The 18,244-nt window shown below is 41.5% G+C and overlaps 1 protein-coding gene across 1 annotated transcript in view; it reads left to right on the forward strand.

The window, feature by feature from the left end:
• The window catches only part of SCFD2 (sec1 family domain containing 2), a 340,493-nt gene that overhangs the window by 304,484 nt on the left and 17,765 nt on the right, over positions 1 to 18,244 (forward strand). Inside the window, exons 6-7 of the mRNA XM_032773224.2 lie at positions 12,231 to 12,376; positions 17,800 to 17,934. Of these exons, the coding sequence (XP_032629115.1) occupies positions 12,231 to 12,376; positions 17,800 to 17,934 (281 nt within the window). The remainder of the gene's footprint in view (positions 1 to 12,230; positions 12,377 to 17,799; positions 17,935 to 18,244) is intronic.

An 18,244-nucleotide genomic window follows, 5' to 3' on the forward strand; every position in this document is an offset into this window, starting at 1 on the left:
CTGTTTTCAACCATCTCTTCTTAGTTTCCTCTCGTTTATCACGTAGCCTTGGCCCATGAGTTCAGAAGTCTGGCATGATAAGAGCATATCAAAGTCACTTTATATAGAAAGGATAAACTGTTAAATATCAGAGCCTCGCATGTAGAGTTAAGCAAGTTTTTAAGCAAATCATTATACTAACTAATTCATGTAGAACATTATATGCACGAAGAGAACCACAGCTCTAGATACGCATGATGCGAGTTCCCGAGAGCGCGGGCTCACAGGAAGGGGGGGCTGCCAATGTCGCACTGGAAGTGAGGGGATGGCGTGCACGTGTGTAAGTCACATAGGGGTTCGGTGACTTGTGTAATCAGTCAATAGAATGACAGGCAACTACAGGGAATAAACTAACACTGCGATGACACCCTACCACTCCACTCTTGCGCCACACGTCAGCTACTTCTCATTGAGCGAGCATTGTAGCACTGCAGTCTCACCTTGGAAGGGTGGGGATGCTCCGGTGTTGAAGCCATGGTGTTTCTTCGTGTCCGTAATATCACACCCAACCCACAGCGAATATAACACTGAACGCTAACAATCCCACGTATCTGCCACACGGCAGCTACTCACATCTTGCGAACACGGCAGGTCTTTCACCGTGGGATATGATGAGTGGTTCTCACTCTGAGAAGACCTATAGGGTGTTCGGCTGAGTCGGAATAGTCATTAAGTTATGCAGCTTTAACTACCGTATAACAGACCGAGTAAAATGCCCTACACCCACAGAATGCGCACATGCAGACAACCACTAACAGAGCCATCATGCGAAACACGCAGCTCGACGCGTGGAGGGGTGTGGTGGACGAGATGGAGAGTTAAGCTCTACTTTCGTAGAGCACCTGGTTCCTGTGACTTTGCAGAGGCAGAAAGAAGCACTATCTAGATGAAATTAACATTGACCCTACACCACATCTCCACAAGCAGCTATCTAGGAGCCACTTGCAATCTACGCAGCCTCACCTGGGAAGGTGGGTTGCTGTTAAGTCGCGAAAGCATGTTCTCTGTAGTATAAAGCAAATAGAAGCTAGCTACAGGTGAAATGTCATCATTGTATACTTTCCACATTAGTCATCTGCGCTGCACATGCTCGAGCGCATAGCCTCGACGCGACAAAACAATATATGGCTATCTCTCTTATTTATCTATAAACTTCTTTACCGCGAGGAAACAGACTCTACTCGCTGGCTCATCAACACCTAATAGATTCCTCCTCGCAGCTCGATCGTGATAATAGCAGTTCCGGCTGATAATAAATACTCCTCATGATCCTGGCCTATGTAGTTGCTGCTTCTAGAATCAGCTACTTACAGTAACCTCATCCCTCGGGTTCCTCTAATCATCTATGCCCCCTCCTCTCAGAGCGCGTGGAACCATGGTCATGGTAGGCGAAGCGAGACCCGAAGAGCAAAAGAGGTAATCTAGGTGAGAGATAAAATCCTAATACCCCGGCAAAGCACAACAAAACGTGCCTCAGCAGTAGTGATCCACACTGATTGACCACGCGCAATTCACCATAAGCTAGGATCGCGTCCGGAGCTACATATGAAGACCTTCACGAATGAGCATGACACACGCAGGCAACCATCGAGCAGCAAACACGGAAGGCTCTGAGCGCGTCCGCGAGAATTTAAGTGGTAGACACCTGCTAGAGTTGCAGGCGCAGTAACCCTCGCCATGTGACGCATGCAACGCAAAGTAGATGCCATAGACCCTTAGGGCCTAAAGAGCAGGACTTAGAAGGCGTATGAGGGTATCGACCCGAGTTAAAAAAAATTCATCCTTTAGCCGCAGATCTCCACGTTGGAGGTTTTTTGACTTGCTGATATATGGAAAGAAGAACCGACATATTGCATCTTCATGCTGGCGCTCACTTATCTCGCGAGCTTCCAAAATATTATGGTTGGTTGATGTGGTCACGATGGTTACAGAGAGCGTAGTCACCCCGGACTCCCTCATCTAAGGTCACTAGAAACCACATTCACGACCTTATAGAATTTCTTTATTCTATCAGTTATAGACGCGATGCCAAGCTATGGCGGCACTCGATCGCCCTTAGTTTTCATCTCCATACTATGCTATACATACGCCTGAAACTGACATCATATAGAAGAGTGATGTCTTTTCAAGTATCACCACATTAGTTGAAGAAGTTTGCTCCTAAATTAATCATGGTGATCTATATAAAAAGCCTGTATGCAGACCAAGTTTCAAGTACCAGTTTACATTTCGAAAGTGTCCATTTATGGTAATCCAGACAGAATAATAAAAGTACTGGTCTGCCACCCGTCTGCATCAAATCTATGCTATCTCAGTTTCTCTCTCTCTGCGACATTTTTCTCAAGTACCCTGTTCCTTTCCCTTCCTTATCCACTCGTTTACAGTACCTTTCTTCTAGCATGTCACAGGTGTGGTAATATTATTAAATGCATCTGATATACTGAAGAAAGAATGGCCTACCCAGGATCAAGAGCGCAAGGAACTCCGATCTAATATATTGTCCTGTCAGGATCGTGATCTCTAGACCCTTCAAGTGCTCACCAGACACCTCATGGTAGATTACAGCTCATTTCCGATGGCCTCTAAACCACGGGTGTAATCAGTTCAGTCTAAATCGTATCTAAGATAAAAAGTACATAGGACAAATTATTAGTGAGTTTAGACTCATTAGATTTCTTTTCATTGTCACCATATTACCAAAGTACAACCAAGGCCCTATAGTAATCATGTGGTTTGTGGTCAGGCACGTCTTTGGCGAGTCGTGAGGCTTATACAGTAGGCTTGAAATCCTCCATGAAGTCAATGCAAAACTCCTTGATTCAGTGCATCAGGATTCCACCCAAGTTCTCATTAGGTAATTGAAGGCAGCAATTGGATCTGATGCTCACATCTCGATCCCCAATTTACTAAAATAGCTTGGAAGAAGGATTAAAAGTCACCATTGAAAGATAAATCCTATTTCAAGATCACTTCCCTTTTCCCCTTACGTTGGTTGATGTGCCGTGCGTTTCCTCCAGGCGCGAGTCTCTCGGCTGGCTTAACTCACAATGACGTGACATAGAAGAGCAACCCCGTCGAGTCCAGCTCACCTTGGGGACGAATGGGACTCGAATACTTTCCCATGCTTAGTTAGGCACTTGGCCTATTCAAATAAGTGTTAGGGGCCCTCAGTAGTTCCTTGGGATAAGCACTGTTCGAACAAAACTACTCCACACGAGCTGCACAGCACTTTGGGTGGACAGGTTGCAGCAAGAAGCCGAGGGCTGAAAATGAGCTCGAGGAAGCAATGAGAGCACAATCGATCCCTAGAGCAGGCTGAAGTTGAGTCGAGCAGTGGGGAGAAGATCTGGTCACTGTCGTCTAGCGGCGAGTATTAGGCTCCGGCTAGAGAGAGATAATGTGTATTAAGTTTACTATGCCACAGTGCTCATATTACGGATCTTTCCAGCACTTAAATTCACTAGTTTGCAAATTAGTTGTATATAAATATCTGAATACTATACACGAATTTCTCTTCTATGACTGAGTTTCAACTGAGGGGAAAGGGAAATCTTCACTTCCACGCCCTCTATCCACTAAACTATCTCAGAGTGAGTAACATGTGGGAGAACAGCGTGAAGGTATTTAGCGATCCCCTAGACTATAGATAAGTGAATGAATATATAATGTATAGAGCCTATCTTATGTAATACCCGATTGTATAACAAGCTTGGGATCTGCAACTAGGCTAAGTGATATCCAGTAGTAATAGTGCGAACATGATCACGATAATTAAGGGCTTACTTTTTCTCTCACTGATAGCCTAGAGGCAATCAGAGATTATAAGAGATCAATGTAATAGGATATCAGTCACACACATACCGCATACTATGTTCATTATTAATAGCTTTTGATTTAATCTTGATAAGGATCGTCAGAGGACTATAGAGCGAATTGTGAGGAGGAGTTGATATATTAGTTTTACTAAGTCTGCTAAAAATAGATGGTTTTATTTATTGAGTTGATGTTTATGTATGAGTAATTTTTGAGTTTGCGAGAGAGCATCGATTCACTCATATATCATTGAAAATAGAGAGGAGCGAGAGATAGGCTTAGATTTTCATATTATCTAAGAAGTATTTAGTTCCGTATGTAGAACTTGACCAGGAGGCGCTCACGTACCTCTGTTCTTTTGTTTCTCCAGTCAAACATCTCCATATTGGCGATTCTCACATCTGTGCATCATTTCTCTACATAAAGCCATACGATCATGTATATTGAAATCTGTGCTGGGATTCACTTGCTGATTGTGTTTGAGTGGATTTTATTTCAATGCATATTTGCGTGGCTCTTAGAACACTAACATTCCCAACCAACCCAGTGCACTTTTTCAGGGCGTGTTTGATCTTCTTTTCGTACTATGTGTTATTAACATAGCTGAACTATTGTCACTATTGATATCTCTGATAATTTGTCTATGCCGTACATCCACGATGTTTGATCGACAAGTGCCTCTAGCACTTGTGAATACTCAGAGGGTACTCTATTGGTTATGGCTAAATAGTTGATATATTCTCTGGTTTGCCATTGAACACCCATCAGCATATCTTTATAAAGGCTCCTCAAGAAAAGAACATGGTGTCACGCTAAATTTCAATGATTGGGATATTTTTAGAAGAAATCAAAAGTACTTATAAGCTTGTACGAATATACTAACAGACACAGATATAGTAACAATGTGTTGAAGGGATTTTCGATCGCACAAGAATCTTCTCAATAATCTCTAAGGAGGTCACACGACCGGGAAATCAATCTTAATACGCAACTTCAGCACCAGCATACCGACTGAAGCGAATATCTAAAATCGATTACCACCCGTCCTCACCCGCGCGGGATTCGATGTCGCGGGCTCCCATCGTCAATTCCGAAATCTGTCGGTTTGGTGATTCCGAATCGATAAAGCGGGCTCGGATCGATAACTCGCCGTCTAGATGAGAACCATATACGATCCCAAAGAGCATCTAGTTACCCCCGACGGGCGTAGTCTTAACGTAGCCTCAGTGGATGACCCGAGAGTAATAATATAAGCCATGACATACTTCAGACCACTGACAAACGAATAGGTTCACAGTTCAAGATCGTACTGTTCTCCTTGAAAGAGGTTTTTACTGAATTTTCCAGTTTAGAAAATCTACAAATAACATATTACAGTTGATCTATATGAACTGAGGTTAAAGAAAGAACATCTCCATTTTCTCTTGTTAAACTTTGTGGGAAATCCACTGGTCTAGTTCTCAATAGTCTGCATCACGAAAGAAAAGCCAGAAGGACTCAAAGGAATCTAGGAAAAATCAATATTAAGCCAACACCAGGCCAACCAGAGTGCCGAATCCGTTAGTGCTGAAGAAATACTATCTTCTAAACCCCCTCAAACCCTGGAAAGTCCAGTAAAGCTAGCAAGGCTTAGATGAGCACAAAGTCATGCGGCTCCTGTACATTAAAGAATTTACACGAACTACTTCTTGAAGAACTCCAATCCCTTATAGACCATAATTAGGGATTTTCCCATTTTTGCTAGTGGGTTATGATATTGCCAATAATAAAGGCAAATATCCAAAAATTTTCCCATAGTATAGACCAAAAAAAAAACGAATATTAAAAAAAAAATCCTTAAACTCCTTCCTCACAATGAAACAAAATGATATGCTATTAACCTCCATTTATAAGTTAAAAATCATAACAGCAAGGTTATTAACTTAACACATGCTGTACACATCTAATATTCCACTTATGCATTATGTGAAAAGAACATATAGAAACATTCAAAAAGCAGACAGAAAGTTCGGTTTTCTCTCCATAATACGCCATATCCACTGACAAAAGGTGTGAAAAGGGCGCTAATGTAGGAGCATGTCATTTTTCAACACAAACTGCTTTTGTTTCCTGATCGCACAGATCAGGGCAAAGTTCTCTCATTTACAGACAAAATGAAGTACAGCGAAACAAAGTGTTCAAAAACCTGTGATTTTTAATTAAATACCTATATAAGGATGAAAAACTAAAAATACAATTGAAAAGATTGAAGATATATACTGTCAGCACCAAAATAGAAAACGAAGGACTTAATTCCTCAGGCATTTGCACTTCGATCAACAGAGCCCAAAACAGCCACTTTCTGATGACAGAGGCTTAAAAGAGCTCTCTCCCCCACTGTGGTGGCGACGAGGCTGGTCACACACGGGGTAAAAATCGATTTAGATACGCAATAATCAGCTACGGGAATAAACGTAGCGAAGCGAATAATCCGTAGCTGAAGTCGAATATCTAAAATCGATTTACTCACCCGTCCTCACCGCGCGGGATCGATGTCCGCGGCTCACCATGTCGATTCCGGAACTCCGTTGGGGTTGGTGGAGTTCCGGAATCGATATAAACGCACTCAGGGATCGATATATCCCGTCTAGATTAGACGCGATATATCGATCCCCGAGCAATCGATTTTAACGCGCCGATACGTCGCGTAGTCTAGATGTGGCCTGAGAAAGGCATGAGAGACAAATGTTTTTTCTGTAGGCTCTGCCACAGAACAGTGGAACAAAATACCAAATCCTTACTGTAGATCAAGAGTACATGCACATTCATTGTCCTGCACAGTCCTGTACCTCCTCTTATCCCTGCAGCACTTCCTGTTACTCCATAATATGATGGTGTGAGCATTTTTTATCTAGAACACTATGGCCTGCTGGTGCCAGCGTGCCCAAACCACTAACAAGGACAAAGCCAAACTCTGATTCCAAAGAGAACTATCTGAAAAAAGTCCAACTTGACTGGAGTTGTCCGATATATTACCATGTGAATGAAGTTTTTTCCTGGTGGCCCAGAAAGAATATATACTATTCAGGATAGCTGAAGGAAAGAGATTGGAGATGGCCCTGAACTGGAACTCTGGATCTAAGCATCCTCAGACTCCAAACTGGATCCAAAACCTGGGAAATGCCAACTTCTACTTCTGGGTATGAAAGCAGAAAATAGGCACTTCCCCCAGGGCACACTTTTCATCACTGTTGTCTTCCCAGGACCCACAGCCCTTTACCTCAACCCTATTTCTTCAGTGATGCCAACTGTCCATTTCATCCCACTTCAGAGAGCTACGAGATGAGGCTACAACCCTCTCTAATCACTTCATATATCAATTTGCACATTAGTTCTCTGTCTCTCTAATGTGTATGATGCACTTCGACAAGCTAACATGCTAATGAAAAATTTATGCTAGAGCTTTGGATGCCTGTGGTTCTAGTTTATAGCAGAAGCTTCTGATCCTGATACATTGAACGCGAGGGACGGTAACGTGGAGTCTGCAGGACTCTAAAGGTTGAAAATGGTGGAATCTGGAAAACAATTATTGTAACAGTTTAAAGAATGTCAGGGAGATGGTTTTCGTAACTGTGTGCCTTATAGTCATTTTAATCCAATTAGAATAATTGTTAGAATTGACTATATTCCATCCCAGAGGAGTTTACAGTGGTTTATAATCTATACCCAGCTATGCAGTATGCCATGGATTTCTAAATGTGAAAGAATATAGCTCTAAAATGGGAAAAGTCAGAGGAAGAAAATGATTGCTTGAAATCAAAGTACTCACTAAATACTTGTAATCAACCTGACTTAATGAAACCCTGAGCAGAATATTTATTATTAGCAGGTTTCTCTGTTTGAACTCCACAATGTATATTTTTCTTATGTAAAGTATTTTCATAATATAAGGTTTTCTTGGTGTCTCAGATTGCACACGTATTAGGTCACTGTAAATTGTCTTGAAGAGTCTTGGCTGATTTTTTGGAATCTGTTTCTAGGCTGAACAGAAGGATTCCTTATTTCCTTTCCTGGACTCTGACGTGCAATATAAAAATTAATGCTTCCTTTTAAATTTTAAAGCCAGTGAATCCTAGAAAGTGCATAGAAATTTATACAAAACAAATTAAAATAAATATTTCATAAAATAACGTCCTTTTAAAATTCCATCTTTACGATGGGTACAAGTTAAAGCTAGACAAGTATCAAATTAGAAATATGGCATACATTTTTAACAGTGAGGATGATTAACTATTGGAACAAACTATCAATGGAAGTGCTGGATTCTCCATCTCTTAAAGTCTTTAAATTAAGACTAGATATCTTCCTGGAAAGCATGCATTGGTTATAAAAAAAAAAAAAATTATTGGGCTCAATACACAAGTAACTAGATGAAATTATAGGGCCTGTGTTTTACTGGACATCAAACTAAGTGATCTAATGGCCTTAAAATCTGACTCTGTTAACATAAACTGTAAAAACAATGGATACATGTAAAATCAATGTTTATAAATAAGATGGGTAGTTAGTCAAGTAATTAAAGGGCATGCAGTTAATCAAGAAATGCATTAACAACAGATTGATCTCAACAAAGAAAGCAAAACAAGACCTGCTGTGATTATGTGCCAAATGCAGAAAGAACAACCACCAAACAATTGCCAGGCTCAAATAAAAATAAATAAATAAACAAAGAGAACTGTGGCTAAGAAGTATGAAAATAGAAGATTCAATAAAAGCAAAAGAACACAAAATGATAATTGCTAGTGTTTGCGACTATCTTAGTGTTATGTGACAGACCCAGGCCAGTGGGGTACAGGACTCTGGTAAAGGGCAAATATACTGGTCACTGGCTGAGTAGTTTTCTGTTCCCTGAGTGACCAGAGCAGGGGCTGCACTGGAGTAATCAGGAAGCTGCTAGAACCAATTAAGGCAGACAGGCTGATTAGAACACCTGCAGCCAATTAAGGCAGACTAATCAGGGCACCTGGGTTTAAAAAGGAGCTCACTCCAGTTTGTGTGTGGCGTGTGAGGAGCTGGGAGCAAGAGGAACAAGGAGCTGAAAGTGAGAGCTGCTGGAAGCTAAGGAGTACGAGCATTATCAGACACCAGGAGGAAAGTCCTGTGATGAGAATAAAGAAAGTGTTTGGAGGAGGCCATGGGGAAGTAGCCCGGGGAGTTGTAGCTGTGACACAGCTGTTACAGGAGGCACTATAGACAGCTGCAATCCACAGGGCCCTGGGCTGGAACCCGGAGTAGAGGGCGGGCCCAGGTTCCCCCCAAACCTCCCAACTCCTGATCAGATACAGGAGGAGTTGGCCCAGACTGTGGGTTCCACCAGAGGGGAAGATCTCTGAGGCGAGGAAATCTGCCAATAAGTGCAGGACCCACCAAGGTAGAGGAGGAACTTTGTCACAGTCTCTATATGGAGTCCCTATCCTGTGGCACCGTATACATACAGGTCCTGATTCTCACTGCCTTTCCCCCACTACAGTAATTCGCACACCAGCAATGGAGCTGTAATATGTTGCCAAATAAGAACTCTCCACTCACAGACACTTGTGGTAGCATTTCATGCCCACTTTGCACAGGCATAAATGACTGCACAGAGTTCAAGGCAATGGGCCTCAGTGACTGGTCATTACATTTCAGAAGAAGTGGAGAGTGGAAAGTTTAATAATTCTGATCTGAAGATCGTTTTTTAAGTAAAAAAGCTGTCAATGGAAGAAGGAAGAAATTGTATACAGAGCAGTCTCTGCTAATGAGAAAAATAACTATTTAAGAACATGACAATGGACTTTGAAATGACAAAAAATAACTCCCCCTCACCCCCAAAAAAAGGAAGATGTCGAACAACGAACTTTGCCTCATGTAGTTTTGCTTTGCCTGACCTTGCTTAACAAAGAGTGCTGTGGTTCACTAGCAAAAGAAAACATTCCAGATGTGTTTTGCCCAAAAGCAATGGCTTTCTTCTCATAAAGGGTTGAAGAAAGCACTTTATACAAAGGAAAAATAACTTGTGCTAGTCAGAAAAAGCTTACTTCTAGTGTTTACGTACCAGGAGAGAGCTTGGCTCTTATGGAATTTAATATAGCAGAGAGAGGGGGACCCACCCCCATCAAGGCAGATACATTTTGAGTATCCCATTGAAGTATTAGGACCCTCATTTTACTCACTGGGAAAACGAGAGAGATTAAAAGAACATTGTCAATTAAAAGCTATCTGAATTTGTTTAGCTACTGTTAGAAATAACATTAAAACTTACTACAGCTGACAGATATTAGAGCAAAAACTTTTCCCCCCAGTTTATTTACTTTGTGCATTCAATAGCACAAATTTATGTATTTGTTAGTTTCACTATAGAATCAGGCTCCATTCCTACAAACACACACATGCTTAACTTTACCCAGAGGAGTAGACTGATGTCTATGGGACTACTCATGTGAGTAAAGATGTGGACTTATCTAATTGTCTGAAGGATTGTGGCCCCAGGCCTATCATTGGTAGGAAGCAGGTACACTTGTCAGTTTGAAGGATTAGGGCCTAAATTAGTTTCCATGGCTGTGCAGATTGTTCACACAGCAACAAGAGAGAGAGAAACATGTTTTAAAAACAGGAAACAATTATTGTAAAAGCACAGTAGTTGCAGAGGGACTTGAACAAACACAGTACCTGAAACAACTTTTCACTCACTTTTTAAAAATTGACTAGATTTCAAGTGATTTGCCCAAGGACATCTGAGTGTCAGTGATGGGGTTAGAATGTAGGAGTTTCTGGCTCCCAGTCCCAGTGCATAACTAGACCACACAATGGCTATGAATAGTTAGAAAGCCAGATCCTCAGCTGTAGCACAAATGAAAATCCAATGGAGTGTTGCCCTAATATACCAGCTGTGGATCTGACCCAGATTCTTTTTGAGCTAGTATTTGGACAAATAAAGAACCTGTTACTTCAGTCCCAATACCTAATAATAATCTTGTAGGAATATATTTTCAGCACTGTAAAATTCTTAATGTTTGCTCTGCAGAATACAGAGATTTGTGTTTCATTGGTGGTTTGACAGGTGATGATTCCAAAGGCCTTAATGTTAGGCATCTCTTTAAATCTACAAAGTTTTGCTTTTCTTGTTGTCTTTGTTTGCTGCGTAGAAACATTTGGCCATTATTCCATTCATGGAAAACCAAAGTCTTTAGTATTGATTAAGCATTGTTACAGGACACCACCCCAAGACACCGTTCCTGCATACTGATACATGTCTAGAGGGAGCCCCGCTTATGCCAGTGGGATTGCAGGCAGATGTAAGGGCCAGCCCATGTGGATCAATCCAACAGAATCAGGATGTAAACCAGCAAAACAGAATGCACCCTGTGTCTCCAGTGGTAAATTATTTGTGAGGATGAGAGTGGGGGTTTGTCTTATACTCTCTTTATCCTTAACTGTTAGAGGCAGTGGGGAAAATGATGAAGAAATGAGAGCAGAAAACTAGGCAGGGAGAGAGCTGTATAAACAATGAATTGTCCAGTAATTCTCTAACCTGAGCCATTTAAGTTTAGGAAGTGCTGTTCCCATTCTTTTTTGTGCTATGGGTCAGATGGTGTGGTGAGTAGAGCCAAGGACTAGAATCCTTCCTTACTCAATCTTGGGCTTCCAGCTGGATATGGCTTGGAGAAATCATTTGACCGTCAACTCCTTTGTGCCTGCACCCAGTGGAGAGGATTGGGTTAAAAAGTAAGGCCACAATGAAAATTAACATTCACATCTTAGGTTAAGCTGCTTTAAGCAAATAAATTAAAAAAAATTATAGTAATTATAAATTAGTGAGGAACATATCTCCTTTTGGATAATACTGCATCTTCCTTGACAATTCAGAATACTTGTCATTAAGTCATTCAGTTAGTTCTACACAGCTCAGAAATGGCTTCTTGGTCACTGGACTGCAGGCAAAGGTTCAGGTACGATGTTGTGAATAAACTTCCTTGCACGATTGTGTCACAATGAGCAGACTGAAAAATGAAGGTGCTCCCTTTAACAGGGTTCTATTCCTTAGAGATCTAGTAGCATAACTACCTTTTCTGCTTACTGTAGCAAACAGAATTTGTGGTATTGCTGTTAAATTTGTTTCATAATCCAAGATGCACATGTAACTCATCCATTGTTGGCTTTGTTTACTCTCTAGGATTTGTGACTGCTTTACCCAGCTGTTCTATGCTGGGTGTATGTTGTATATACATGTTGATTTCTAAAGTCTAAAAATATTATAAACTAATTTAAAATTTCTTCCTCATCATCCTTTTCCCACTGCTCATTATCAAAATATGGAAAGACCTTTGTTCACATGGCCATGTGTTTCTGTATTGTTTCAGGCTGTGAATCGTCTCTTCAGCTGACATTTCAGAAGGCTACGGTTGCAGTGGACAATATCTTTAAGTTCCTCAGGGATGTTACAAGAGCTCGAATGCACATGAAACAGTTTAATTCTGTGTATATCCCAGGAAGCAATACTTGTCAGGTAAGTAGATAATCCTTTTTCCATCTGTGTTATGTTGTTCTAGCATATGGTCAAAATTACAGTTTCACAGATGTGACTAATTTACTTGTGTATGAATACAAAACATATTCTGCAACCCCACGGAATGTTTTTGGAAATAGGTTTGAGAATTGACCTCAGCAGCAGCAGCCTCCTGAAGTCCTTAGTTAGTCCCGACTCAAGCAAACTTCCCTTGACTTCATTGGATTTCAGTGGGAATTTGCCTGAGTAAGGGCTTCAGGATTTGTTTAACAGTGATGTAGTGATATTGTATACATTTCATATGACTACACAGGACCAGAATCCGCTACTGTATATTGAAATTATGTCTAGGTACCTACATGGGACTGTGTTTCAAAGTATTTTTTCTCAGATTTCCACAATTGCAAGAGTCTTGCTGTAAAAATTGCCTGATAATACAGCTTCTGTTTAGTAAAAGTAGTGTGATTTTCTTGTAGCATAGATCATCCTGACCAAAGCTAGTTTCCTCCCCACCCCCCACCTAAATTACATAACTTCTTCGGTTGGAAATGGACATTTGCCACATGGAAAGCACATGTAGTAATTTCAGATTTTAAAAGACCATTAAGCTTGTCCCTGGTCTTTAGCCAGAAAGACTCCTTTGAAACTTCAGTGTGCTGCAGACCAACAAATGGATAAAATTAGTCTAGTGGTAAGTCAAACAATGCTATGTAGCAATGGAAATTTGGCTTTTATACAACATTGCTGAAGAGGCCGTGCAGTGGAAGAACTGTAGGAGAGGCAGGTGAAAGCGTGACACGGATCCCGCTGCAATTGCAATGGCTGTCAAAACAGAAAACCTAATGCTGACATCTTCTGGCACTTATGACCAGAATGATGGCTGATGTAGCAAATATAATCAAAATATTTATTAGGTAGCTCTGTGCAGAATACTCAGCATGATAAAAAAAGTACTTCTGGAAGTTTCCTAGAAATGTAGCTACCATGAGTATGTTCTTTCGTTTTAACCCACTTCTATTCATTTAGGGCCAAGTCCTGGAACACCTTTTATGGAGATAAAGGATCCATTAATTCCTTACAGCTGCCTAACCTAGCTGTATACTGTGCTAGCTGATCATGCAGAAGGAGATTAGGAAAAGATCTGCAGATTCACTGTGGTCAGGATCTGTATGGTGGCTGGGACATATACAAACAAGCTCTCCTTTTCTGTCAAGCATCCCTCTGTGGATGGATCCCAAGTCCTTTCCCCCTGTATTTAGTCGGTTTACTGCCATGCTACAGCTGCTACAAAGAGAGAGAGTTGCAGGGACCCAGGATCCCTCTCCTTTTAAATGGAAAAGAACAAAAGTTACTGTTTTATGAGTTGGGGTGCTGTGGGTTTTCTGAGTAGAGGGATTTTTCAGAGTTGCCACTAAGGAGTGATATAATAGGGGTGCGCATTTCTGTATATGTTGCTCCCAGTGCCTGTCAGTCAGAAAGGAGACACCCACTGCAGGGAATCAGGAGACACTGCATTTCCAGGTGGGACAAAAACATGAACTGGTGGGAGGAGTTGAGTGGCTACTGGAGCATTATACTCTTCTCTGGATAAGACTATTGTTTACCGCCTCACGTTTGATTAAGCTACCAAACAGAGCCCAGCCTGTGGCTCCTTGGGCCAGGAGCCTTGCCTTAAAAACCCTAGTTTAATCTCTATTATGTACAGATAAAATCCCCAGTCTTCAGCCCATCCTGCCACGGGCCATGTCTATACTGAGATTTGAAACTGTGTTAACACCTATGCAGGGTTCTTGATATTTCATAGACATTTTATCACCATTGATATGTTTTGGGGCAGTTATTCTGATTGAGTTCATATCCCAAAATATACTGTTGCTAACAGAGTTACTAGGAAACTTCAAAGAGAACTTTTCTTATCACCACAAATGTCCTGTATTAAACAGGCTAATGAGTGTTTATGTAAAGTTAGCCTATCAGTTATCCTCATGGTTACATGTGTCACAGGATTCCACAACTAATGTTTCTGCTCTGCGTGCTCTTGTAACTGCTGCTCTGTTCCTGTCATTTCTCATTCTGGTTACATACACAATTTTTGGTAACCTGGTCTGTCTATATGGGACAGGTCCACTTGTTAGCATCTTCCTAGCAAGAACTGTGTTTAAACACGGTTTTATACAAAAAAAATGTTAGCAGTGTCAAATCTCCAGACAGGATCTTAATGTAGGCATTAGGATATAAGTTTTTTGTTATTGTCAGTCTAATGTAGGAATTGAAGGAGATTACATTATATTTTGAAAAGCATTATAAATATTGTGGCCAAGATTTTAAAAAATGACTAGTGATTTCATGGCTCTCATTTTTTGGGTGGCCCAGGAATAGCTGGTGTCCTGATAGCTAGGGCACTCATCTGGGAAGTGGGAGACCTAGGTTCAAGTCCCTGCTCTAAATCAGGCAGAGTGGGATCTTGAACCTGTATATCCCACATTCCAGGTAAGTGTCCTCTCCTCTCCATGGGCCATTGGCAATTCAGGGGTGGATCTCTTTAGTAGTGCCATCTTGAACCTGAGAAACCTTCACAGGGAAATTTTCCTGTAAGTTGATATACTCCATGAAACATTTTGGTTTTCACAAAATGGCATTTTTTGCTGGAAAAAAGTTTCAAAAATATTTTGACCAGCTCTTCCCAAACTCATTAGTCACTTTTGAAAATCTTAGATGTTAAGTATTCATCTATGAAGGCATTCAGATGATATCTATCCTCTGTTTCATATAATAGGTTTCTGGTTAACTTTGGTTTTGATCTCTGCTCCAAATTTTTCATTTTTAATGCATTTCTATTGCTCATTTGTGGCTTTAAATTGATATTACGTGGAGTTTTATGCTGGATGGCTTAAGCCATTGGTAATGGAATATAGACCCTTTCATCTCTAGATCACCAGTTCAAAGTCAGCCCAGGTTGATAGACACTGAAAGTTATCACCTGATAGCTATTTGGTGTACTATGCAAAGAATTTGTGATCTCAGTCCATTCACTAATTGACAGCCATCCATGTCACAAAAAATACCACTCCTCTCATCTTGTTGGTGTAAGGAAAATCAGACCCAATGTCTCAAAATGGTTGAGGGCGTGTTTACAGAGTGTGGGCGATATTTGTGTTTTAATGTTTGGATGATATTCATATTCAGAGGGCTCTGATACTCTCATACTGAGACCTCTAAATATCAGATCTGAGTCTGAGTGCTTGCCCCACCACCTCTGCTGAAGATCACTTCTCTTCCTTCTAGTGGAGGATCCCTGTAATCTCAGACCATTGGGGTAGTTTGCTGGACTTATCCTGGATCTTCAAAAGCAGCTAGCAAACCCCTTCCTCTTTCTGTCTTTTTCAAGGGATGACCAATGGGCTCACTGCACCCTACATTTAAATTAGTATCTTCGGGGGAACAGGAAGTGATTTACATCTTTAAATACTCCACCTGTACTGACACCTTAACACTCGGACATTCAGACCATCCCAGAGTGTGCTAGAAGCTTGGCCAACAGACAGGATTTCCCATTGACCCAATGTCACCTTGTGTGTCCTAGACCATAGGAGTTAAAGATGTAGCTTAGCAGGAGCAAGAGGAGTGCTTCCATGTGCTTCTGGGGGCAGGGACAGGCAGCACAGACCAGCTTTCAGTGAGGACATCCCATTCAACTAACCCTGAACTTCTGGGAAGGGAACCAGCTGGCCACATCCTGAAGACAACAGAGATGAAGGGGTCTTTTTCCCTTCTTTTCCCCACGTGGGAAACTACATCAGAATCTCAACTTTCATTTAGAAAAACAAAACTAAGTTTTTAGCCATCATGTTTGTGAAGAAAACCAGTGAGTTTGCAGACAGCCTGAAATAATAGCTCTGAGGGATGTGAACAGCTCTAAGATCTCAGCAGAGTGTTCACTCCAAGACTCACTAACTCCAGGGGGTTCTGCCAACACCACACAAACAGAAGACTCTGTGTAAGTCTACACTAGAAACACTGCAGGAGTGCAGCTGCAGCTGCACCACTATAGTGCTGTAGTGTAGACACTTACTACAGTGATGGAAGAGGTTGTCCTGTCAATATAATAAATCTACCTCTCCAAGAGGCAGTAGCTACGTCAAAGGAAGAATTTTTCTGCAACCTAGCAATGTCCACACCGGGGCTTAGGTCAGATTAAAAATGATATATAGAGATATACCTATCTCATAGAACTGGAAGGGACCCTGAAAGGTCATTGAGTCCAGCCCGCTGCCTTCACTAGCAGGCCCAAGTGCTGATTTTGCCCTAGATCTCTAAATGGCCCCCTCAAGGATTGGGTTTAGTAGGCCAATGCTCAAACCACTGAGCTATCCCTCCCCCCATAACCATAGCTTAACTATGGCTCTCATGGGCGTGAATTTCACATGAGCAACATAGCTAGGTTGATCTAAGATTTAGGTGTTGAGCAGTCCTTTGTGTGTGGCAAACATGCCCACCTAAGTAACTGACTGCCAGGGGAAGTACGTGGGTTCCCTCTACTGCCCCCTGACTCTGTGTGGGACAGGTGACCTGTGCTGTCACCCCAGCTGCATCCAAAGCGATGGGGGCTCCTACTGCAACACCTTCAGGGGACAGGGGCCCCTGGCCCTGCCACCATCACTCCAAATGGGGGGTTGGGCTGGGAGGACAGAACCACAGGAGGCTGCATGTTATTATGTTATTATGAACCTAAGGCCCCAGATTGTCTTAATCTGTCCCCGTTCTCCTATGTAGCTAGGGAGCAGGAGTGGCTGCCTCTGCAGGGAGAGAGAGCTAGAGGTGCATGATCATTCCTCCTGTAGCTCTTCCTGGTCTGGGAGTAGGGACTGAATTATTATTTCACATTTTACATGATATGCCCTTCTCTAGCTGCCAGGACAGCCTGTTTCAAACACACTAAATTAACTCGGACAAATCATAATACTCATTTCTGTTTAAGTGTTCAACAAAGCCACGTCTCCTTGAAATTATGCCTTCTGGATTCAAGATAACTTACAGGTATGGTGACAGTTCGCCGCCTCTCTGTATGACCCTAAAGGAGCTTTGGGTTGGAGAGGAAGCCTAAGCCCATACGTTCAACTCTGCTGGCACCTTGAAAAATCTTCACACATTTTTTCCTTGCCTCCCTTTACACATGGAGTACACACAGCACCTGGGTAAATACTGCATTTACCTGTCTTTTCAATTAGATGAGAATCCTGTGCATATCATTTGCTATGTAGTGTTGCAAATACAATTGTTGCTTCAACCTTGTAAATGTGTCCAATCAGTTTCCATTCTGTGACAAAAGCTTTTGTTTCCTTTAAAGGAAATGAAATGCTAAGAAAAGCAGCTAGCCACAAGTACAGGCCATTTTATTTTCAGCACATGTTCTACTTTTGCAGGCCACTTACAAGCCATTACTGAAGCAAGTGGTAGAGGAGATATTCAATTCTGATCGACCTGACTCTGTTGATATTGAGCACCTATCTGCAGGCCTCACTGATCTCCTGAAAACTGGATTCAGCATGTTCATGAAGGTAAAGCAACCATCCCAAGTTCATATATAAAATCTGCATCTGTCCATAGTTTAACATCTCAGCCATTGCTATTATATATGGTTGTGTATCACTTTCACTAGCTGCCCAGGAAGTGGTACACAACTGTATTTGTCTTCGTCATTGTAATAACTGGATGAGATTAATGCTCAAGAAAATGAAGACTTAATTATTCCAGTAATACTATACATATGTGTGTACATAGGTGTATATATCTATATGGAGAGATATAAATATGTGTCTATTTATATTATTATACATGTGTATTTATTTCAGTTTTTAAAAACTATGT

This window comes from Chelonoidis abingdonii, chromosome 5, assembly GCF_003597395.2.
Source record: "Chelonoidis abingdonii isolate Lonesome George chromosome 5, CheloAbing_2.0, whole genome shotgun sequence".
Lineage (NCBI taxonomy): Eukaryota > Metazoa > Chordata > Testudines > Testudinidae > Chelonoidis > Chelonoidis abingdonii.